At 52.6% G+C, this 23,864-nt stretch overlaps 2 protein-coding genes and 1 long non-coding RNA gene across 7 annotated transcripts in view; 2 read left to right on the top strand and 1 right to left on the bottom strand.

The window, feature by feature from the left end:
• Zfyve28 (zinc finger FYVE-type containing 28) overlaps positions 1-1,614 on the top strand; it is a 97,549-nt gene extending 95,935 nt beyond the window's left edge. For all 4 annotated transcript variants that reach the window (XM_040746912.1, XM_013112522.3, XM_005068872.4 and 1 more), the window contains one exon: positions 385-1,614. In XM_040746912.1, the coding sequence (XP_040602846.1) occupies positions 385-516 (132 nt within the window). In that variant the 3' untranslated portion in view covers positions 517-1,614. The remainder of the gene's footprint in view (positions 1-384) is intronic.
• Positions 1,539-10,594, bottom strand: LOC121140790. Its single transcript, XR_005877702.1, has 4 exons — positions 10,454-10,594; positions 2,709-2,970; positions 1,971-2,122; positions 1,539-1,719 (listed from the first exon to the last, which is right to left on the bottom strand). It is a non-coding gene; the product is annotated as an uncharacterized LOC121140790 (long non-coding RNA).
• Positions 9,467-23,446, top strand: Mxd4 (MAX dimerization protein 4). Of its 2 annotated transcripts, XM_040746917.1 has the most exons (7): positions 9,467-9,679; positions 9,761-9,860; positions 12,951-12,980; positions 18,391-18,505; positions 19,020-19,109; positions 19,561-19,723; positions 20,197-23,446. In XM_040746917.1, the coding sequence occupies exons 1-7, from the start codon at positions 9,616-9,618 to the stop codon at positions 20,352-20,354; spliced, it is 720 nt and encodes a 239-aa protein (XP_040602851.1). In that variant the 5' UTR covers positions 9,467-9,615; the 3' UTR covers positions 20,355-23,446. The 2 variants fall into 2 exon arrangements, with proteins under 2 accessions (XP_040602851.1, XP_005068933.3); XM_005068876.4 differs by lacking the exon at positions 19,020-19,109 and having other exon boundaries at positions 9,472-9,679.
• Positions 23,447-23,864: the final 418 nt, after the last annotated feature.

Below are 23,864 nucleotides of genomic sequence, written 5' to 3'. Positions count from 1 at the left end.
GTAATCCAGTCAGGGTTTTGTAGTGCTTATGCAGATGCCCCTCCAGGTTCGAGGCTCTATTCTGACTCCACCATGTAGTAGGCCATTCCTAGGTAGTATCCAGGCTCAATCCTGGCCCGTCTGAGGTGAGGACAGGGAGGGGGTGGGGGCTTCAGAAGGAGCTATAGTGGTTATGGGGAAGGGCCTAGTCACTTTCAAGAAACCTGACCTATTAGGCCCGCCCTACCCAGAGTTTCCTAAAACTCCAGCTCCTTAGTCTGAAGGGTCTGGGTCAGGCTGACTCCTGCCCACCATTGTTTTGGATGGTCTGGGTGGGAGGGCTGAGTAAAGGGGCTGACAAAGGCCCTGTCTGCTCACTGCCTTCTGTCCCTCCTTGGCTTCCAGATCTTCTGTTCCCGCTGCTCATCACACTCAGCACCACTTCCGCGATATGGACAGGTGAAGCCAGTCCGTGTGTGCACACACTGCTACATGTTCCATGTTACACCCTTCTACAGTGACAAGACGGGCATGTGATGGTGTGCCTGGCATGTCCCAGCTGAGCGGCTGGAGACTCCTGGACAGCGGCATCATGTCTGCCTTGAGTCCTAGCTAGGGTCTCCAGGAAGGAGGTGCTGTGCCTGCTGCGTGTCCTGCTCAGGCCGTGTGCAGGGGGTCTCAGTGCATCTCACCAAGCTTCTGCTGCTGCAGGCCTGCCCCAGTTTCCAGAATGTTCAGAGCCTCTGTCTACTCTCCCTGGCCTCTCCGCCTGTGCAGACACCATCCTGGCATGGGGCCAATGAGAGGCCAGCTTTATGCAGAGGAGGGACCCAGGGATGCCCAGTTGCTGCTTACAAGTCAGGGTACCTAGCCAGGCAGGGTCGGACTCTCTTCTCTTGCCCATCTAATGGCGCTTTGCTCCAGCTGTGCGTACTAAGGCAAGAAGGACCAATTCTCTATGTGCTCCTTTGTAGCCGAGAATCTGGAAGGAGAAGTCAGGAGACTCCAGGCTCCCACATCATAGCAGGACTCCATGCTGTTTACCACCCCTCTCATTCCCTAGTGCTCACTGCCTGCCTTGGGACCCTGCTCAACATGTGTCTCGTTTCTCTTTTGAATGGGGAATGTAGGAAGCAGACACAGTGGTCTCTTGGGGAAGCAGGCAGGCTCTTGGCATCTACACCATTGCCACTTGCTGGCAGAGCAGGGGCTGACCACCCGCTGATACCATAGGCTGAGCTCTCAGGTGTTTGGGACTGGACTCATCAGGCAGCCACCATTTGGCTAACATTTCCTTCTTCCACTGCACCCACTGGGACTCTAACCCACTTCCTCAGACCTCAGTGCAGCCTGGACAGGCTGAGACGCACAGACACCTCCTCAGGCTTCAATCTCAGGCTTCACGTTGCAATGATGATTACAGTTTTATTTTTAGAGAGATGACACACCTACTGCTTCTTTTATAGGATGAAATCCAATCGCTGTTCAGCAGTGGAATACACATGCACAAAAATGGCTTCTGTGCAGGGGCGGGGGGAGAGTATATAACAGAGGGAATATTATGTATTGAGATTATTTTTATTTTCTAAATGCTGTAATTCGAAACCATTTCCATAAATCTATTTAAGGATTGCATACGCTCTGGCATCTTCTGTGAACACTGAATTCTTGTCTCTGCTGGGTGGATGATGGTGTTGGTGCTGATGTGGAGTTTCTTCTAGAAGACTGGAGCATCTGTGCCTTGGGGACAATTGAACAACAGAATTTGTCCTCCTGTCAACATTCAGAAGGGGCTGGCTATCCCCCTCCCCCACAAGCCTACCTCCATCTTGGAAGGGTGCCTCACTCCCTAGCTTCTCTGTTAGGGTGCCTGACTCCCCAGCTGTTGCCCATCCTGCAGCTAAGACCTCTGGCCTATGTTAGGGGAAGAGGCAGGGCATCTGCCTTTGGCCACTCCACCTTGATGGTGTTTGTCTTAGATCTGTACTAACCAGTAGCCTGGAGACTGCCTCTTGGGCTATTCTGGGAGAACACAAGAAGCTGGTCCAGGTCAGGATTGTCATAGTGACAGGGCCCGAGTTGCTGCTGTTGGGACCTGAGTCCTTGAGTCCTTTTAATTGTCCAATGCCTTGAAGGTGGGAGCCTGGATGACAAAAGTTGGGGAAGCAGAACTGTGAGGGGCAGCAATGCCTATCACACCTGGTTTCTGGTGAGAATGTATTTTAAAGTGAGGTTCCCTCTGAGTGGAGCAGAGCCAAGGGAGCATAAGAAAGGAGAGCCCAGGTAGGAGAGTGATCATACTTCCCAAGGCTGGATGGACCCTACCATTCTGCCCACCTGGACATAATGCAGAGAAATGACCCTTATCTCACCCACCTCCATCCCAGTGTCTGTGTCATTGGCTGGACAGCTGTACCACAGTGGCATTACAAGCTGTTGAGAAGGCTCTCTGCTAACCAGGAAGCCAGTACCCTACCAGAGCCCACATGGCACATGTGTACCTCTGTGCACACTACAGTATAAAGAAATGTACTTCACAAGCATTGTTTTCTAGACATGGTGTCCTTCTCTCCTACTGTGCCAGAGGAGAGAAAGGTCAGAATATAGCATCTTCCCTCTAGAGAGGCCTGTATCTGTGTGTGTGTGTGTGTGTGTGTGTGCGCTTGCGCGCGTGCACTCCTTCCCCATGTGAGGCTCATGAGAGGCCTTATGAGGCAGCCTTGACCTACCTTCGTGAGTTGGGTAAGGGTAGCTCCTCCATGAACTGGCCTGTCTTAAGGTCTGGGACCACAGGTAGCCGTCAATGAGGATGATCAACTGTCCCATTCACCATGATGAAGGAATTTCAGGTCTTCCATGATAAACTTAGGATATCTGGTCACTCCACCCTTCTATGGAGCTATCCCCACACCAAGAGCAGATCCAGGAGTAAGATATTTCAACAAGTCTCTGGAAGTCTCATCCATGGTTGGTGTTTGTGTCTGGGAACTCCTAGGGGGAGCGGAGACATGGAGCATTCTCAGAGATCCAGGTATGCAATCAGTTTTTTTTTGAGCTAGCCTCAGAACCCCCTTCATGTCATCCTTCCTGAACCTTAGTTTCCCCATTATGACCATCATTATTTTTCCAGAATTTTATATGCCCATGACAATCCCCATGGCAGTCCTTCAAGAGAGCGGGGTCCCCTGTCATGGACAGGGAAACCAAAGCTCATGAAGATCAGACAGCAGCTGAGCTGAGCTGTGTGCTTCAACCAGAATCCATCAAGAGGCTGCTGTAGAAGTGTCCAGAGAAATAAAGAACTCGAAGACGGGTCCAAGCTAGTTGTGCTGGGAGCCATCCTTGGAATTCGGGAGTTGTGCCAGCTCATGACCACCTCACCATGCTTGGCATCTAGCAGCAGGGTTTTAATTGTTCTCTGGCTATGCATAGTCCTGGGAAGGGAACTCAGCACTCTCCCAACATCTCTACCCCAGATCACAGTGACATGCAGGAGCCCACAAGTGCTCGGGGACCAGACTGCCTGAAGCTCTACTTGGGACAAACTGGCATTCGAAAGGTCTAGTGCAGAGATTGCTATGCCTGATCTTGGGTGCCGTGGGTAAATTGAAGAGAGAGCCACTTCTAGCTCCATGTCTGACGCATTAGCTACTTGTTGTGTGATGTTTTACTCTTTTGGCTTTTCAAGGGGCCCACCCAACACCCAAATAAATACACAGACTTATTCTTAGTTATGAGTACCTGGACTTAGCTTGGCTTGTTTCTTGCCAGATTTTCTCAACCTAAATTATCCCATCTATCTTTGGCCTCAGGGCTTTTATCATTATTCCTGCATACCTTTTCTTTCCTTCTTATTCTGTGTCTGGCTGGGTAGCTGGGTGACTGGTCCCTGACATCCTCCTCTCCTTGTTCTCTCATTACTCTCTTCTTCCTCATTTCTCCTTCTATTTATCCTCTCTGCCTACCAGGCCCACGTAGCCTTGCTCCTGTCTCGCTATTGACCATTCAGGTGTTTTAACAGGCAAAGAATCACGGTTTCACAGAGTTAAACAAATGTAGCATAAACAAAAGTCACACACTTTAAAATAATATTCCCCAAAAGCTACTATTTTGTTACTGTGATAAAATATCATGACTAAGACAATTTACAGAAGACAGTTTGGGCTTATGGACTCCAGAGGAGTAAGAGTCCATTATGGTATAGAAGCATGGCAGCAAGTGGAAAGCATGGTATCAGAAACAGAATTCTGGAAGTTTACATCCTTTACCACAGCTGAAGAAGAGAGACAGACAGACAGATGGAGACAGACAGACAGACAAAGACAGATGGAGACAGAGACAGAGAATTGAACATGAATCAAGACTATAAACAACCAAATCCCACCCTGCTAACATACTTTGTACAGCAAGGCCAAACCTCCTAAACCTTCCCAAACAATGCCACCATCTGGGGACCAAGTGTTCACATATCTGAGCCTATAGAAAACAGTCTCATTTAAATCACTAGAGTTCCACTTTGTCACCTCCATAGGGTCTACTCAGTGCCCACAGAAGTGGTTCTGGGGACCCATCTGCACTCATGATATTTCAAAGGTCCCCTTGATATTCATCATTTGTATGCTAACTTGTCCTCAGTCCCTGTCTGCCTCCCGCCAAGGACCCCAGGATAGCCCTGACTGGGAGGCAGCAAGGTGTCCCCACTGCACACTCAGTTTGAGTTCTGGTCTGAGTGGAGAAAAGGTAGAGCCCAGACATATAGTGACCCTGGCATGGGACTCTGAAAGACTTTTGGTGTTCCTGTGGTAATGATAGCTCTTGAAGCCAAGGGAAGTAAGAGTTTGAAGCCCTTCTCCCCTGTGTCCTTGACAGCCAGAATTCTGATTGCCACCAGGGGGCACTCCATGCCTCTTCAGCAATACTTCGCTTCTGGTGGCGGTGGTGGGGTGCTTACGTGCTGGGGCCACCCCACTGTGACTGGCACCCTAAGTCCAGACAAAATCCCAGCACAGATAGACCAGTGGCCATGCCCCAGTTTTCAAGATCCTGTAGGTGGAGGGGCCAGAGGAGTCTATAGCAGAGCAGGTACAGCAATGGCAGACAGCAGGGTAGATTTGCACCGGAAGCTATGGGAGTCCAGGAGGAAGAGCCCAGGCTAGATCTGGGTGTGTTTCACGGTAGGATTGGGGTGGGGCTAACAGTGGTCTCTGTGGGCCTGGTGCTGTCAGCACCCACAGAGCAAGCTGGAGGAAGTTATTACTCATGCCAGCAAGCTGGAAGAGGCAATAAGGCCCTACTCATGCTATCTCTAGCCAGAGTGTAGAAGTCCATGCTCCCTCCTAGGCTCACAAGGAGCCTTGTTTGATAGCAATGCTGACTCGCACACCAGAACACATAGAGAACAGCAGAGTCTCTATGGTTCATGTATGCCCTTCAAGAAGGAGGACCCCACAGTCATGAGTCCAGGAGTAGAGACAGGGCTAGCATGGGCCCTCCCTGGGCCTCTTGGCCAAAGCCTAGGTGGTTCAGCTGCTAGGAGTTCTGGCCCTCCCTATTGTGGAGACCCCATGGCAGTGAGTGAGTGTATTCATCCATATCCCTCATTTATGGACTTACTTTTTCTCTGAAAGCATTGGAGAGATTTGGACTTTTGGGGCTATATAAATTGTTAACTTATGCATGTTCCATTAGTATAGTGCAGAAAACTTGAAGAAAAAAATACTTCAAAAATCATTCACAAGTACAATGAACTGTTGTAAGAATAATATTGACATATTAGTTTTCATAGACCATTAATTACATTTTGATGCACTTTAATTTTCCTGTCTTCCTTTTGCATTCTGAACACAGTATTTTCTTGCATGTCAAACTTTCTGGAAGGCTTCCAAGTGCTCAGAGACTAGGCCTGGTACTTGTGACTGGCCAGCCTGGCAGCCTAGCCTCCACCCCAGGTTCTGACTGCTTGTGATTGGGTAAGCATGCCCCTATGGGCTCTACTACCCCATGGGCGTGGCCAGGGATTTGTAGTACTTTCTCCATTGGAGTGCTGCACATATGCCTGCTGTTTCCTGGGGCACTGCTTTGTGCTCAATCTCCTGCTACCTAGGGGTTTTTCCATGCATCCTTCAATGTGTCCAAAAGCTAGAGGTTATCATTTAAAAAACTGTGGCTTAAAGAGTCAAATTTTCCTAGAATCCAGAGTGGCTCTCAGGAATGGACTCAAACAGAACCTCCATACACTCTTCCTCGCTGTGGGTCTACAGGTAGCAGCAGATTCTAGAGGACTGAGCTCATCACGGCTCTCCAGGGCCTGCTGGGTTTACCATCCTACAGATCCAGACCTCTCCTCTAGGAGCTGATCACTAAGGGTCCAAGGAAAGGCAGGTGCAGGCTAAAGGATTCTGCCAGGTGGGTAAGCAAAACAGGATGCTAGGGCTGGGGCCTGATGGCTACCAGGTGTCTACTCCAAGAGAGGGGCAGGGGCAGGTAATCAGAGGTAGAGATGAAGTAGGCCCCAGCAACCTTCTGCTCTGACTGTGTGGGGCACTCCTGGTGCTCCTAAGAAGCCTGGCAATATTGCCATTCCTGGGCAGGGAGGTATAAGAGTGCTGTTTGCTGTAAGCTGGTGATCTGATCCCAGAGAAAGGAAGTCAGGACAGGGTAAGGGGGAAAAGACCTAAAAGCATTCTCCTAGAGGTTTCTCAACTCTTTCTCTCTCTCTCTCTCTCTCTCTCTCTCTCTCTCTCTCTCTCTCTCTCTCTTTCTCCCCCTCCCGTGTGTGTGTGTGTGTGTGTGTGTGTGTGTGTGTGTGTGTGTGTGTGTGTGTGTTGGAGAAGGGATCAAGCAGCCCTTTCCCATACCAAAAGCTCTGTGGTCAACCTTCCAGATGCCTCCAGAAGTGGGTGCTAACCTCATTCCCAGTCAGAGAGACTGAGATGGGGGAGGCCGCTAGGGAAAGGTTGGGCAGATTGAAGGCTTGTGATCCTTGATCATCTACCCAAAACTGGGAGGCCCCATGTCCTTTCTCCTGGGTCATGCTGGGTTACCCTCCAGTTTGTAAGGGAAGACAGGGCTGAGGACTTGGCAGCAATGCACTCCCAAGAGTGGTGTCTACCTCCTTACCTCTCACTGGCCTTTTCTAGGTGAGCCTGGCAGTCAGAGTAAGTGACCTGTGATGAGGTAGAGGGTCTTTGTCAGCCAGACTGCTGCCTCCTTTTCCTAACCCATGGGAACTTTGGGGCACAGCTGCGTACAGACATTGCTGGTGCCTCTGCCCCATTCACACAGTGAAGGTGTGGGTGTAAAGACCCCTCTGTGTACTTGGGACCAGCTTGCCCTTTGCACTTGCAAGCCAGCTCCTGTTCCAAACAACAGCTTCCAGATGCCCCCTGGGGATCCAGCTCATCCTGCAGCCTCCCTGAGCAGCTGGCCTGCTGTCCCGCCCCCAGGACTCCTCCACAGCCGACCTTCACTCCCCGGGCCACCACTGCCCACTTCTCCCAGCTTCTGCATGGTCTCGGAAAGGGAGAGCCCTTCTGGCACCGGAGAGTTCTTTATCCTGGCTGCGGCTGGTGGGAGCTAGTGTCCTAGGTTGAGATAAAAATTTCCCAGGCTGGGAGGCTGTGGTCACCCTTGTGCTCCACCTCAGCACACTGGAACATCCCGTCCCAGTAGCAGGAGGCAGCATGCTGGGGAGTCTTGCCTTAGCACTTTGAGAGCCTGCAAGAACAAGGGTGCACCCTTCAAAATGCTGCTTCACCCTCCCCCCACCCAGAGCTAAGCTCAGGGCCCCCAAAGTTCAGCATGGCTCTCAGTGCTCCAGAGGGATGCTCATCCTTCGAATTCACAACTCTGCACAGCCCTACAGACTAACTGGTTCTATCTACCTGGCCCTGGGTGATCATGGGGCTGGTCCAAGAGGCACCTGGGCCAACACCAAGGGGCTCTTTCAGTGCCTATACAGGGCAGTTAATGGCTGCCCGAGGTTCCTCACTGGGTCTCCCAGGGCACACCAGAGCACCTGTTGTTCTTAATCCTGCCCCACAGGTCAAACATCTGTGGCTCACACCCAGGCCGGGAGCGAAGTGGCTCTGGTTTCCACATTCTTAGATTGTTAACCGTCCTGAGTAACCAGTGTGGGAGCACTGGTCTCCATTTTCTATTTCAAGAGGACTCTTCAAGTTTCCTTATCTGCATATTGGCCACATGGAGATCCACAAGGAAGTGTGTATCATGCATCTGCCTTGGTCTTAGAGTAAAGTGGCAGCATTAGTAATTTTTGCTGTTGGAGACAACAGCCTCCTTCTATTTTAGAGGCTGCTGTCCAGCCACTTTATACCACAGAAGGCCCCAGCCTGCTGGTCCATCCTCAACCAAAAACAAACAAACAAAAAGCCCAACAATAAAACCACCTCCCTCAACCCCCCCCCAATAAAACAAACAGAGGATCAAACAGAGAAGGACAGGAGTAGTAGGGTTTAGAGGATGGTGTTAGGATGCCCATTCCCCAAGCATCTATAGGCCAGCCTGAGGGGTTAGGGTCATTAGGGCTTAGGGTGACCACACAGCAGGAGCCAGCTGAAGAGCTCACCCTCTAGTCTGTCACCAGCACTTGGCTATTGGAATGGCCCTACTCTCAGACCACGCACCACAAACAGACTACATTCCAGGGTCCCTCTCGCGTGGCAGCAGATCTTGGGGCCCCTTCCTTAGACCTGGTGACCTTTCTTTCACTCTCGATGGCCATCAGGAAACTTAAGTGTTCCTGCCTACTCTGGGTCTCTGACATTTTCTGAGACGCTTTTAGGTTCCAAACGTCTGTGTCTCTGTCCCAAGTTTTAGCCTTTCCAGAAGCCACTATTCATGCGGGGACAGGTGTCATTTGCAGTCCTGTAGCAAAAATCCCAGCTCCTGCCCCAATCAGGCCCCAAGCCGGGTCCTCCACAGAGACTGTGGTATAGCTGACTCCGAGCAACAGGTCGTTGCGCACGACGTGCATGCCACGACAAAGCGGCAGGGCGCGTGTCCGCAGCGCATCCTGCCGGGTGTCTCCCGAGACCACGGTCCACGTCCTCCTGGCCCCAGCGTAGGCTGGGCAGCGGTCCCACTGCGCTGCGCTTCCTCTCGGCAACGCGTCCGGCCCCGGCGCCCTCATTGGCCCCACGCCCCGTCGCCGGCCATTGGTCCTCGGCCCCAATTTACATAGACCGATCTGGCCCAATCGGTGTGCAATGCCTACTTAACATGCACGACGGCCGCCAGTCAGCGAGCACCGGGGCCGGGCCACCACGTGCTGTTGCTAAGCTTGGGCTTCTAAATTGTTACTACTGGGGCCAGCCTATCCCAGCCAAGCTTCGCATCTGTCAACATTCTCAGCCCTGCCCGAGGCGTTCGGCCAGTTACCATTGGCCGAGGCTGTCTTAGAACCCGCCCCCTAGGCTAGAGTATCCACGCCTATTGGCTGTGACGACCGCCGCTCTCCTTATGTGTCAATTTGAGGGCCTGAGGCGGAGGGTGGCGGTCCAGCGCTGGAGTCCGCGAGTCGGGCTGGTGTGCCGCCAGGCGCGGGGCGTGCGGCGAGCAGAGCCGGCAGGAGCGCGCCGGGCAGCTGCCGCCGCCGTCCCGTGCGCGGGCGGCAGGATGGAGCTGAATTCCCTGCTGCTGCTGTTGGAGGCAGCCGAGTACCTGGAGCGTAGGGACAGAGGTAGCCCGCGCCCCTTTGTGCCAGGGTGGGCGGGCTGCGGGAGGGCGCAAGGGGCCGCTGACCGCACCGTCTGTCCCGCAGAGGCCGAGCACGGCTACGCCTCCGTGCTGCCCTTCGACGGCGACTTCGCCAGGAAGAAAACAAAGACCGCTGGCCTGGTGCGCAAGGCCCCGAACAACAGGTACCGCCCCCACCCCCCACCCCCGCGCGCTGTGCCCAGTCAGCTCGGGCCGGCCCCGCCCGAGTGTCCCCGTCCTCTCCGCGTCCCCAGCGCAGTCCTGCGCGCACCCGGGCGGCCGGCCTGGAGGAGGTGCCGGCCCCGCCCGCGCGTCGCCATCTTCCCGCGGCCGCGCCTCCCGCCGCCGTAAACAGTGCCACGCGTACAGCGCCCGCGCTCGCCCAGAGTCGTTCTGGACTTTTCCAGACTGGAGAGGAGTTGTCAGTTGATGCCCGCCGCTGCTCTCTCCTTAAGGCCGAATTGGGGACTCCTCCCTCCCTTGCACTTCTCGGAGCTGGCCTTGCTCGTAGGCCCAGTACCTTACCCTCAAGAGCCTGGACAGGGACCCCTCCCTGGGTACCCACCGGTCCTGCACAACCAACTGACAAGGAAACTCCCAACTACAAGTGCAAGACTGGCTTTGTGGCAGAGACCTGCAGGGAGCTATTTCTACCAAGAGTCCCAAGGCCCAACTACTCTCTTTTCACCTCGGCCTTGTATCTGGAGGAAGCCCTGAAGCTGGGGTTTAGGCGTGACTAGACACCTAAGGGTCTCACCTTCCTGGTTGCAGTGGGGATCATGGCACACCTGACAGTGTCTAGGGACCAACCTTGGCCCAGCCGCTCCTGTGTGCTCAGTCTGGGAGCTTCCCTGGCAGGCTGGGGGCTTCAGGGCCCCCTGGCAGAGGGTGCGGCTCATTCCTGTGGCCTGCCTGTTCTTGGGAAACAGAGAGGCTGGCACAAGGGCCCGTTTCTGTGGTGTCCTCGGCCTGGCAAGGATTTGGTTGAATTTCCAACTGCCTGAGTCCCAGCCCCTGGTCTCCTGTTTTGGGCACTTTGCAGAAGGACATAAGTGTATTGGAGCTCTCACTGCCCCGGGCTTCCACAGTGAAATGATCTGGCCCCTGCTTTTGTCTGCCCTAAACTCGAGGTTGGGAGCTCAGGTTCCGGTGGCATGGAGTACCCTCAGGTGACAAGAATGGTAGCTGACACACTCAAATGCTTATGCCATATGCAGAAGTAAATACTCTAACCAAGCCTTGTAAAAGAACCCTTATTTGCCGGGGCTGGAGAGATGGCTCAGCTGTTAACCCAGCAGAGGACCTGGGTTCAATTTCCAGCACCCACATGGCAGTTTACAACTGTAACTCCAGTTACAGGGTACCTGACACCCCCATATAGACAGACACACATTCAGACACAATACCAAAGCACATAAATAACAAAATTGACTAAGAAGCCTTATTTTGGAATCCGTTTATGCAACTGAGGAAACCAAGGGCCTAGACGGATTCAGTTACTTTCCTAGGGCCACTCAACCACCTCTGTCCCCTGTTCCTGAATGAGGTCCTAGCCTTCCATCATCTTCTGGAACGGAGACCTGGGTGCAAGGGGCAGGTGACACAGAGGGCCTCCCTGACTTGGGTGCACCTCCCTTAAAGCTTCCTTGGACAGAGTGTACTCCCTCAAGGCCTAAGGCCTTAGGGGTGCAGGCATAGCCCTTCCCTCCCCAACCACTGCTCAGGAGGCGGTCCTTAGCCAGCTCAGCTGGGATCCCAGATGTGGAAGGGCAGGTGTGAACCTGTGAGGCTTCTGTGTAGCAGGCCAGGGTGAGAGAGGGGCTGGAGGGAAGCACTTCGGTAAGGAGAAAGCAGCCCCGTGATAGATGTGGGCTCTGTGTAGGTCTCCAATAGCAATGGCCCCATGGGGGGCCTGGAGCTAGCCTTTCAGGGTCATGTTCTTTGAGAAGGTAAGCAGAGAGGTTAGTTCAAGGTGGTGCCCAGACAGCGCCACTCCTCGGACACAGGTGCTTCTAGAACCTGTGTGACAAGCTACAGGATCTCTGGACTCAGGAAGAGTTCCAAGAAAGGCTACCTCCATGCTGCTGAAGAGTGGCCCTCCAGTCCAGGTTGGGAACAAGACAAGGTTCATCCTTTGGTACAGGAGGTGGGGGCTTCTGAACCCTGAAGACTGCTGCTGACCCCAGCCTCCTACACAAACTAGCAAACCTACAGTTTGGGCTGAAGGCCCAAGACCAGTGGGAAGCTTCTGTGCTGCCTTCTTGCATCATGAAGGGATTCTGAGGCTCTGGCCCAGCCCAGGGGACTAGCAGGTCTTTGAAGACCCTGGGAATACACAGGGGGCTGGAAATCAGCTAGGCTTGAGGGAAGATGGATGACCTAGTATCCTGATGGTTTCTGTAGGTTATATAGGCAGAGTATGCACCCTTTTTGGTGAAAGATACCAGATTCGAGTTCTGGAGCAGCAGAAGGAACAGGTGGGCCATGGCCAGCAGAAACACAGGGAGGGACTTAGTTTGGGTGTGTCCTGAGCTTTCTGCTTATTTGTTCAATGGCCCAGGGAACCTAGATGTCCGTTTTGGCTTGTGGCATCCCCTTAGATTGAGAGAGTCACTTGGGAGGCTGAGTGGCACCTGTGGTGTTCAGAAATCTGCTCTGATCCGAGTGGGCGTGGCCAGCGGGGCTCAAGCAGTCCATGGGGTCACTGTTGCCAGGGAAGATAAACTTGGACTCAGGGTGACATGTTCTGGCTTAGTGCAGCTCCTGAGAGAAGTGGTAATGTCCTGCTGTGTGCTATGGGCCCAGAAAGCATCCACATCTTACAAATGCCCCTCCGGGGTGGCTTGGCTGTAACAGCTGTAACCGCCCTGGGTGTTCCTATCTGTGTGACAGAGTGACCGTGGGAGGGCAGGGTGCTTTTGTCTCCTGAGGGCCTGGCCTTCATGTTGCATGCTCAGACTGCCACTGGTTCTCTGCATGGCTTGCCTTGCTTAGAAGAACACAGGTGGCCCGAGGGAAGGGGGAGGAGAGAAGGAAGGTGGCTGGGTACCTGCCAGCCCCAGTCCTCCCACAGTTCAATGTGGGGTTTCCCTGGCCTTTAGCAGGCAGTTGTACACCTGCCCTAACTCTCGGCATCCATAGATATCCTGCACCTAGACCATCATAGCTCCTGGCTCTCCACAAAGAGCCACTGTAATTTGTGCTCTGGTTGTTGGGCCTTGGAATGAGCCCTGTCTTTCTATCTCTCTAAACAGGTCTTCACACAACGAACTAGAAAAGCACAGGTAAGTGGCACCCCCATTCCCATGTGAGCTACTTGATGTGACTGTCTCCTCACCCCCACCCCCACGCTGAGGGGGCGCTTTTGTTGACCTCACCTGTCCGGGTTGCCAGGCTATGCTCTAGGCTCTGGAAAGATCAGTTCTAGAGAGGTCTAGGGTCTGTTCTTGGGTTTTTTTTAGATTGGCAGGCAAGGGCTGGGTCCAGGCCTATTCTCGGGTGTTTAGCCTGGCGTCACTGGTATGTGCACGGCTCCTTGCCCTGGTAGCACTCTGAGTCTGCTCCCTGGAAGAGGACATAGGTGTGATTGGGTGTGCCTAAGCTCCTTTAGAAACTTTAGTTTCAGCTCTCAGTACAATGGCCTTTGCAAAGGGTTAAACCTGCCCCCCCTTACTTCTGTGCCTTTTGGGATCTGCTTTCTAAGGAGCTGTCATTCTCTGCATCAAGAGGGCAGCAGGCCCAGGCACTCTCCCTGCACCTGGCTAGAATCAGCTCCTGGCATGGCTGGTGGCCCTTGAGGTTGCTTCATCTTGTCATTGTGTCTTCCTTCTGCCAGTGGTGACAAGGTGGGGCTGAGCCCTGGGAGGTGGGAGATGAAGGAGATGTTTGTGGCTGCCAGCAGCATCCTAAGTGGAGGCAGAGGTATTTTAGGCCAGGCATCCCCATAAGCAGTAGCCCCCATGCAAGGACCAGGGAAAGCCCCCGAGAGACACTAGGCAATACCTCTACCCTAACCTCTGCTCCTATCTGTAGAATGGACCAGTTCTGTCTTGCCCTCTTAGTGTTGGGGGGAAGGGAGGCATGTAACTCTGCATCCTAGATGAGCCCTCCTGGGTGCACTGGGAAGGTCTGGAGCCCAGCCAGTTCTTTCCTTCCCCCCTCCCTGAGCCCTTTGCAGCGCCAACTTCCGCTCTCCCGGGATTCAGGACTCTGGTTGGGGCGGGTGTCTGGGCAGGGACAGAACACCATGTTCCCTGAGGAGATGCACTTCCTGCACTGGCTGTGTATGGTTGGGGGGCTCCCAAGGGGCCAGGCCACAGGGATGGAAGCCAGTGTGAGGCAGGCTTCGAGTTGCTCCTAGGTCAGAGGAGACCAGCCAACCTTGTCCAGGTCCGGGCACAGTGGCCTGGCCACTGTGAGCCCCGGAGCAGTGTTTGGGAGGGCTGCTGGTAGGGAGGACACATGGTAAATGCCATTAAGGGAAGTGTGGGTAGAAAGTGTAAGACAACCTCTAGGAAGGAAAAGGGTTGGCCTCTGACCTCTGCAGATATCCATTGACCTTGACCTTGGTTTCTGCCATCTTCCTCAAGCCTTTACTTAGACTGGGTCTCATGGAGGCCCTTTATTTAAGATGGGGTAAGAGTGGTTGGGCATCTTGGGGCTCTCTGCCACCCATCTCAGGGCAAGGTCTTTCTACCTGACAGATGGAGCCATAGATGTAGATAGTGTTGAGCAGCCCACAGGCCTGTGGATTGGGCCCTGGTAGGAACATCAGTCATGGCTGGCTGTAGCTGGCCTGAGATCGATGCCAGGTGTTCCTGGATTCTGGCTGAAGGAAGGGCAGTATGTTGTCCTGAGGAAGGAAGGAAACACCTGGCAGTCTGCCAAGCAGGCCATAAGAGGCATACCCTGGACACTGCCTTCACTGGAAATGTCCCTCAGGGAGACTCAGGTAGGCCTGTGGGGCTTTCCCTTTTGGAGCTTTGGACAGTAACAAGCCAACTGTAGGCCCACTACCCCTGTAGGTCAGTAGCTCTTTCAGACTTGCTTCAGGGCCTGGCAACCCTCCTAGGCTCAGTTCTAGTCTCTGGTCTTAGCTGTAGTAGTGAGAGCTCTAGATATGCTTCCTGGCCCTTAGCTCTCCTCAAGTGTCCCAATACACTTAGAGGTCAGGTCTAAGCCCTCAGCTAGGCCCCTAGCCCTAATCCAGGCACAGAGGTGGTTGTCCAGCCTTGGCGTGATCCTGCATAGCCACCCACAGGTACCTGATGCAGCTGTGTGGAACCACAGGAACACGCTTGTTAGCAACAGCTAGAGGACACTGATAAATAGCAAAGAGTAGGAGTCCCCCTGTCCCTGACCACTGATTGTAGTGGAATTCCTCACTGCCCATTTTTTCCAGTAACCTGGCCTGGAACTTATCTCTGCTATCCAGCCAAGACTCTGACACACATGTGCTGGGGGACCCTGGCATAGACCCAAGCCCTTGCTGCCCCCCCCCAGCTTTTGGACCTTTCTTTGAGGAGTAGGGCTTTCTGATAAGAAGCTAGGTGTGGCATTGTCCAAGGACTGGGCTGTGAGAGGAGAGATGGGGCTGTTCTGATACTAATGCAGGGATTCCAGGGACAGTGCTGCCTCTTTTAGAAGCACGGGGGCTTAACAAGTTTGGGATGCCTAGGGGCAGCCATGTGTGTTGGCATTGGGTCTGGTGTACTATAATGGCTTTAGGGAGGATTTAGTGAGAACCCAGAGCATCCTAGACTCTAGGACTGTGGTGCTCAGAATAGGGGTGGGGGACCTTTCCCACATCCCCTCACCAACCATAGGCTTAGCCCTGGGTATGCACTCTTCTGGGTTTGGATTGACATATTACTCTTACATTGCTTGTGTATGGTCAGGTGACTGTTCTTCATCTCTTGAAGAAATGCCTTTTTCTAAATATTATTCATGTACTTCCTGTACCCCACCAGAGACCTTATCCTGGTCACTTGGAGGCCCCTGAAATGATAAGGGGCCCTTGCTACCCACTGTCCCTACCAGGATCCTTCACCCAATACCATGTAAGTGCCGAAGACCTGAGTTCATGTACCCATAGCTTCTCTGACCTCAGAGCCTGTAGAGGACCACAGCCACACTTTCCAGGTTCCCTCTGACCTGAGCATTTCTAAGCCGAGTCTTCAGATAACGCCCAAATTCTAGAAGTAGAAGTACTGGTCAGTGGTCTGAGCCAAAGTCAATGGTGCTTCTCCCAGAGGAACTGTGTCAGGTCCCCATGTGCTGTCCAAGTGAGTTCCAGCCACCTCTTTACCTTCCAGTTGGTACAAAAGAGAAAATGAACATCTGCCTGTTTGAGTTTTCATTTCCTGATTACTTATGGGATGGAGTCTGTTTTCACGTTAGAGTTGCCTTTTGTTTTCTGCAACTTGCCTGCTTGTGTCCTTTGCTCATCGGTACACGAAGGCCGTGTTCTTTATTTTTGACGTGTGTGAGCTCAAAATATCACTAATACTAATCGTTTTGTCTTTTATATGTATTGCAAATGCGTTTCTACTGTTATTTGTCTTTCAGCTGTGTTTCTTTCTTGTACAAACATGTCTTTCTCTGATTGTAAAAGTGAATGTGGGGTTTTCAAAGCATAGAAACCCTGGAAATACAGATGAGCACAAAGCTAAAGAAATAAACGCTGCCAGCCGCATCCTTGGAGGTGTACGCTTCCTGTGCTTCATTGTGTTCCGTTGAGTCTCTTGTGTGCGTCTGCTCTCTTTATTTTTTAACAAAAATGGGTCACTTGTCACATAGGTGGTTCTGTATCCTAATGTTTTCACTTAACACTCATGAACTGGAAAGATAGATACACCACAAAAAATGACAGTATGGTCATCTCTGGGACAGGGAACTTGGGGATACTTTGTTTCTTGTCAATTTGCAATTTCCATCCACTACCAAAAAGCCACTGCTGCTGCCATGATTAAATGATGGGTTGTATGAATTGCTATTTGCTGTGTAACCAGTATACCTGGTGAGAAGGGTCCCTGGCTGCTCCCCTTATCATATCCCAGTGGTGACTTCAGGACATTGGAATATCTTGGGAAGGCTCCGCCTCTGCTCCCTAGCCCAGCTCTGCTCTCTAGTCCCTTCAGTTCCTAGGGTTGGATACTCACTGTGCTGAAAGCAGTGATGCTGAGATCTGAACTCTCCAGATGGGTAGCCATGCATGCAGTAGTTTGGAGCCAGGAGCCTGTCTGGGTATGGTGAGATTAAAGACCCTCTAGCCTTGAGGCATAGTCAGGGGCTTACACACTCTCACTCACATCCTGCCTCCTGGCTAAGCTCAGTCTCAGTGCTGTGTCTAAGAAGTTCTTCCAAAGGTCTAAGTCCAGTTCACCAAAAGGACATCTAGGCCTTAGGGTGCTGGGCCACAATGCTAGGAGAGAAAGGGCTTCGTCAGCAATGGGTGCAGTTTGAACGGCATAATGGCCAAGGGTGGCACCCCCACTCCCCATGGATGACTATTAGCATTTCTCTATGGTCTCTTCCTGTACCCAAGGACCCCCTCCTCTGTCTAAGAAATGAGTGTTCCTGCGTTCTGTCCTTCCAAGGTCTCTATATGACTGAGGTAGTCGGTGGGGATGCTTGCGCTCTGTGACTAGGGAACAGATGTGAAAAGTAGACTTTCAGCATGGTGCCACTTTTTTTTAATTGAAAGTAGATTTTTTTATACAGTATATTCTAATCATGGTTTCCCCTCCCATTTCCTCCCTGATCTTCCCTACCTCCCCACCATCCAACTCCACATCTTCTTTCTCTCTAAAAACCAAAGAAGCAAATTAAAAGAACAAAACACTATTAAAGAGGATTATGGGTGGGCACTGGCCTTGCAGCAGGTTTCCACAGTCTTCAAAAAAATTCTGCCCATGATTTGCCAGTTACACTTCTAAGAATATGTCCAAAGCAAGCCATACTGACTTGGAAAGCACCTTGGCTTCCTACAGGGCCTGGCTATCTCCATAATTGGGCATCACTTAGACAGAACACTGGTTTCCTGCAGATACTAGTCAGGTAGAAGGTGGAGATAACAGCAGCAGTCCCTGTTAACCATAATAATGTCAGAGACAGCCTCTGGAGGTGAACTTAGTTGTACCTACAGACCAGGCAGAAAAGCATTACAACATGTGGCCAAGTACTATAAATATGGTTCCAGTTTTGTGGGAAAAAAATGGATCCACACAATGGGTGCAGGAACAAAAGTCTGGAATGATGCAATTCCCAATGAGACCACAAACTCAGCAGAGAGAACTGGTCCTCAGCTCTCCCTTGACCATACCGACTCATGTTTCTATGGGGACATGAGTGAGGAGAGCATGCTGTACAGGGCAGAGTGGGTAACACAGATATTTGTTTGTGGGCTCTTAGGTCCTGTGGAACCGTGTGGACACCATATCCACAGAGGTACCTGTGACAGGCTGCTCTAAGAGGACATGTTATCCAGGCCAGGGGGAATTCCTGGAGAGGGATCTAGATACTCCAGCCTTGAGGCAGAGTCTGGGGCAACTTCCAGATCAAGAGGCAGGCCTACAGTGATACCGGGCCTGTGAAGGGGCTGGGCTGGCCACTTTCCACCTTCCACCAGTCACATCTGCCATAGTTGTGTGGGATTTGCTGCCTAGCTTGATAGTCTGTCTCTGGCTCTTTCAGACGAGCTAAACTCAGGCTCTACCTGGAACAGCTCAAGCAGCTGGTACCCTTGGGCCCTGACAGCACACGCCATACCACTCTGAGCCTCCTGAAGCGTGCCAAGATGCACATAAAGGTAAGCACGCTATGCCCTCTATTCTCCAGTCACCCTGATGTCCTCCAGGCCATCCCTACTCTTGGGCAGCCATTGGTTCAAAGGACCTTGCAGGTACATGTCAGGAGCTTATGGGAGGTTATAGGAGGTTACATGCCTGGGGTTGAGGTTTGTTGAGTGGTGACTGGCAGGGAGACAGTATGGTTGGTTGACTGGATAGGCCAGGCTCTAGGCTGGTACAGATAGTTCTCTATAATGCTGAACTGTGAAGGGTCAGCAGCCAGAAGAAGAGGTGGAGTTAAGAGAGGGGCAAGGGGTCATTGTATGCCTTCATAGACAGTCTGACTGGGGTTAGGGAAGTGGGAGGGGTGGTAGAGACTGTTCTTGGGAGCTGGTGTGGGGTTAGGCTAAGGGAGATTTACCTGGGGTAGTCCCCCAAGGCCTTCAGACTGAGAGTTGCTTATTCAGTGTTCTTGGGACATTTGGGTCAACCAGGGTAGGTCTTTCCCTTCAAAATGGCTCCTCTGTCTCATAGGTATGGACTCACAGGTTAAGTGGCAAAGTGGCAGTAGCTTTAAAAGTTATATCCAAGGCCCTGGGGTTTTATTGGACAGCAGTGTCTCAGGTGAGCCCCCACACAGGAAGGTTTAAGAAGGTGTCTATCTTATCCTTTTCCACTGCAGTCTCAGATGCTGCATGTAGACTCAGTGAAAGCCCATTCCAGGGCCAGATGGGGCTCTCATGAGTAGGGCTGGAGGGAGGTGCCTGCCAAAATTTGAATGACACTATCCCAGGGCTTGCAGCCAACATGTGTCTCCACTTCCTGGGGCTGCCCAGCAGCACTGGGCATTCTATAGCTAGTTAACAGGCTGAGAGTGAAAGACCAGGCTGAGTAAGTGGCCACCTTGCTGGGGTGAGGAGGGGCATATTTGACCTCTGGCTGGGTACCCTGTGACTCTGTCCAGCATGCAGGGCATGTTTTAGGTAAGGATCCTGCCTGCAAAACTTCTGTGCTTATGCCCAAGAGAGGTTATTCCTTCTTGGCTATGGGCTCACAGAATACCGTCTGTCCCCAGAAACTGGAGGAGCAGGACCGCAGGGCACTCAGCATCAAGGAGCAGCTGCAGCGGGAGCATCGCTTCCTTAAGCGGCGCCTAGAGCAACTATCAGTGCAGAGTGTAGAGCGTGTGCGCACTGACAGCACTGGCTCTGCTGTGTCCACGGATGACTCAGAGCAAGGTAAGTGCCAGGGAAGCAAGGTAGGAGCTAGGGCAGCCCAACCCTGGCCTCTAGGTATAGGTGTCACCAAGCTCCAGGGGGTCAAGGAAGACCCTAAGGAGAGAGTGATGTTAGTGGTGACAAGGTGTCCATGCCACCTGAGCTAACTGCTTGCAGTACTATGGTGATTTCCAGCCTTACATGAAGAAGGGATGGGAAGAAGACAGTGAGGCACATGGCCATGGCCTGGCTATGTGAAGGCAGAAGATGATTCCCCACCCCCACCGGGGCAGCATGCTGCAGTCTGGGTTCATAACCCAAGACTTTGACTGGAACCATCCTAGCGTCTTCCACCTTAGGGGCCAGAGGATCTCCCTTATCTCCCCCAACCCCACTTCCATAAAAGGGGAACATGAGCTCTGACTTGGAAGGGAGCTCCAGTCTGGCTTCTTTGGAAGGGGCCACCCTGACCTATCCTCTCTCTGTTCTCTCAGAGGTGGATATAGAGGGCATGGAGTTTGGCCCTGGGGAGCTGGACAGTGCTGGCAGCAGCAGTGATGCCGATGACCACTACAGCCTACAGAGCAGTGGCTGCAGCGACAGCAGCTATGGGCACCCTTGCAGGCGGCCTGGCTGCCCTGGCCTTTCGTAGGCTCTGTGTCTTTTGCTTCTTGGCCCACCTGCCTGCCCACCTAGCCAAGCGTCTCAGCCTTCCAGTCCTCCCTTAACTGAAGCCAGCCTCGTCATGAGCCTACTGCTGTGCCATTCTCGAAGCTACAGCTGCTGCCTGGTCTGCCTGCCTCTGCCTGCCCACCCTTTGGTCAGGACTCAAACTGCCTGCCCTTGTCTGCAGGGCAAGATCCCACACAGGGAAGCAGGGTCAGGCTCTCACATGTGGAGCCCAGCGTAGTCACCCACAATCTGTTCTCAGATTCCTAATCATTCCAGAAGTATTAAACGTCATTGCTGCAAATCTCGGCAGGATCCGTGTAGGGGCCTTAATGACCACCATAGGGAGCTTGAACCTCAGCATTGGATCCCAGGATTAAGGAGTGGACTGAAAAGGAAGGAAGGAAGGAAGGAAAGAAGGAAAGAAGGAAGGAAGGAAGGAAGGAAGGAAGGAAGGAAGGAAGGCAGGCACAGCTGTCCATCCATTCATCTGCCCATCTACCTGTTGGTCCACACAAGCTCCTGAGGTGTGTGGACAGAGGGATTTGTGAAGGGCAGGACTCGGGTGGGCATCTGAAGCAGATGGGTGGAATCCTTTTCCATGGTGTCAGGAGCCAGGGGAATGCTCCTGGGGCCACGTCATACCAACTCTGGTGACTTCTGCTCTATTAGGACCATCAGATGTATACACACACCTAGACCCATACCCACAGTCACATATACACAGACATGTGGACATCAGAAAATGTATGTCCTGAGATAGTTGGCCTGAGTTCACTTGGAAGTGATGGTCCCTAGCCTATGCCTGACTCTCATTCAGGCCCCTGCTCACCTGTGCCAGCCCAGATGACTGTGTAGTCAGCACAGGAAATAGATAGGGCTTTTCTTCCTGGCAGGGGACTGGAATAAGCTGAGAGAAGAGCTGAAACCACTGGGTTCTCCAAGCTTTTTCATCTCCCTTTCTTAAGAAAAGAAAAAAAAAAGTCTGACAGGGAGCTCCCAGAAGGGGCCTCACAAGCCCTGCCCAGGGCAGCCTCAGCTGGCAGAGGCTTTACCCAAAACACAAAACAGAAACATTTTTAAAAAGAGAAAGAAGCTCTGAAGACTCGCCAAGGGCCATGAGTGTGTGCCGCCTCTATTTCCTGTATGAGATTTTTGTACTCTATTTTCCTAGCCATTGTTGTGTCCTTGTTTGCTGAGGGGTGGGAGCGACCCAGTGTCTCAGGGACCCATCCTCTGTCACATGGTCATAGTGTGCCTTGTGTCCCCTGTCTCACCCTGCCCACTGCCAGCAACATGCCCCTGTGGCTTATGGGATGCGCAGGCCTGATGGTAGGTCTCCCTCCACCCACACCCACTGCTTTCCCACGGGTAGCCTCTCTCAGCAGCTGCAGCCTCCTGAGAGGGACGTGCAGGCCCATGTAGCTCCCGTGGAAGATTTTTGTATCCTGCAGGGCTTTGACCTGGCCTCCAGTGGTGCCTCCCTGGTAACTGGCAGGGTGACTGCACCTGAAAGTTTGGGGACAGCAGGCCTGCTGGCCTGGAGTGTCAGCCATGGGCAGCTGATAAATACAGTTCTTCTGGAGGTGGTCCAGGCCTGGCTAGGAGGCTTCTGTTGGCCTTTCAGTACTAGAAGACCTCTCTAGAGGCACCACACAGCAATATTTGGGTAGTGGTCATGGGCTGGCCCACAACAGCGCCTGCCACCACCTCTGGTGCATTTGTAAACAATTTCCACACTGTGGGGAAAAATTCTTGTTTATCTTCAGTCATGCCAGTGAGCATCCTCTGGTGGGTGGCCTACTGATAGGCAGAATGGAGTTCCTGGAAACAGCTCTTGGCATAGAACCTGCCCTATGGGTACTCAAGATGACAGGTGGACTGCAGGCCTGGGTAGGAGTTCATGAAATAGAAGGATAGCCAACATCTTAGTAAGCTGGTTCTGCCTACATTTTCAGCCCAACAGGGGCCTCCAGTGTCTGCCTAAGCATGTCTCTGGACATTTGTTTTGAGTATACACACCCTTAGCACAGGACAGAGCTATGTTTAAAGCCCTTGCTTCAGGGCCCCAGAACTCCAGGGTTCCTGATGTGCCCTGAATTCTTGTATCATCAACCCCCTGCTCCATCTCCAGCACCTTAGATTCTGCTTCCCCCCCGCTGCCAGCAGAGTCCACTCCTGGTGACCAGAGTGGCCCCCCCCTTGGCTGAAATTTGTGGCAGCTCAGCCCTTTGCCTTTTCAGGCTATGGTTTCCATGTAGCCTGGGAGTTGGCCTCCTCAGTCACCCAGGGGTGCTAGCCAGCTGCCCCTCCCACTAGCAGACATGTGAGGGGTGGTCCATAGGCATGGGGGCTGGTGCTAAGAATTACATATCCATTACTCCTTCTCCTACTCTCTACCATTTGCACAGTATGGCCGTTACTAGTGGCCATAGGATTCAGCCAAGGCTATTGTGTGTCTGTAGAATGAAATCTGGACCAAAATAGCTGCTGCTTATGTCCTCCATCTGCACCTGTCCATGCGAGCCATGTGGTGCTCCTTAACAGAGTCTAGAACTCCAGGCTCAGGGTTGGGTCCTTTACTAAGAGGTGGTCCAGATGTACCTGACCCACTGTCCTGCTGCAGGCCCAGCTGGTCTACCAGGAGAAAACACAGAGGTTTTGTCTCTATCTAGACCCTGAGCCTGCCTCTGCAGTCCTACCCTGCAGGCACTTGAGTTTGCCTTCCGAGGCAGATGGAGTTGTGCACCAAACTGTGGCTGGACAACCCTACCCTTCTGTGTGCCCCAAGCCTTCCTGCCACTTTTGGGTCAGTTAGCCTACTACCCCTCTGTCTGCACAGAGGGTCTTGACCCCAGGCCAGCAAGCAAGTTAGCTCAGGCCTCTAAACTAGGGCACTAGGGCAGGTTCCGTGCCAGAGTTTGGGGCTACATAAGGGGCCTGGTGCCATGCAGTGGGTAAGTTATGAGACCTGAGCTGCAGAGTGGAATGGGACCCCCATCCCACCTGTCTAACAGATGGGGCTGTGCTGTGTCATTCTGTCATTGTAATATAAATACAGATTTTTATACCTCATTGTCTGGTTTCTAGTTCTTTCTGTCTCCTTGCTTTTCTCCTTTGCCTCCAGCTTCAGCTAGAGGGCCTGAATCACTGGAGCCTGGGTCAATCTGACCCTTGGGAATCAGCCTTCACATGTCTACAACCTCCATTTCCTGGAAAGCTGGACAGACCCATAGGTCTGCCAGCCTCTCCAAGACGTGAGTAGAAGTACCATATAGCCTACCCTGTGCCAGGTGTCCTTGTTTCTGATCTTGTAGTTTTACCCTGTCACGGAACTAGAACACTGTGGGCCGAAAGACAGCTCAGTCCTTAAGGATGTTATGCTGAGTCTCCAGATTACACCTACAAGCACCCCTCCCTGGACCCATCCCAGAATCCTCAGAAGCTTCTGCCCTCAATACCTACTGTGCTGAGGTGGAGGTGTGGCCAGCTG

Source organism: Mesocricetus auratus, unplaced genomic scaffold, assembly GCF_017639785.1.
Source record: "Mesocricetus auratus isolate SY011 unplaced genomic scaffold, BCM_Maur_2.0 Super-Scaffold_100006, whole genome shotgun sequence".
NCBI classification, from domain to species: Eukaryota; Metazoa; Chordata; class Mammalia; order Rodentia; family Cricetidae; genus Mesocricetus; species Mesocricetus auratus.
Note: the sequence above shows the minus strand (reverse complement) of the source record. Positions and strands in the feature narration are given on the sequence as shown.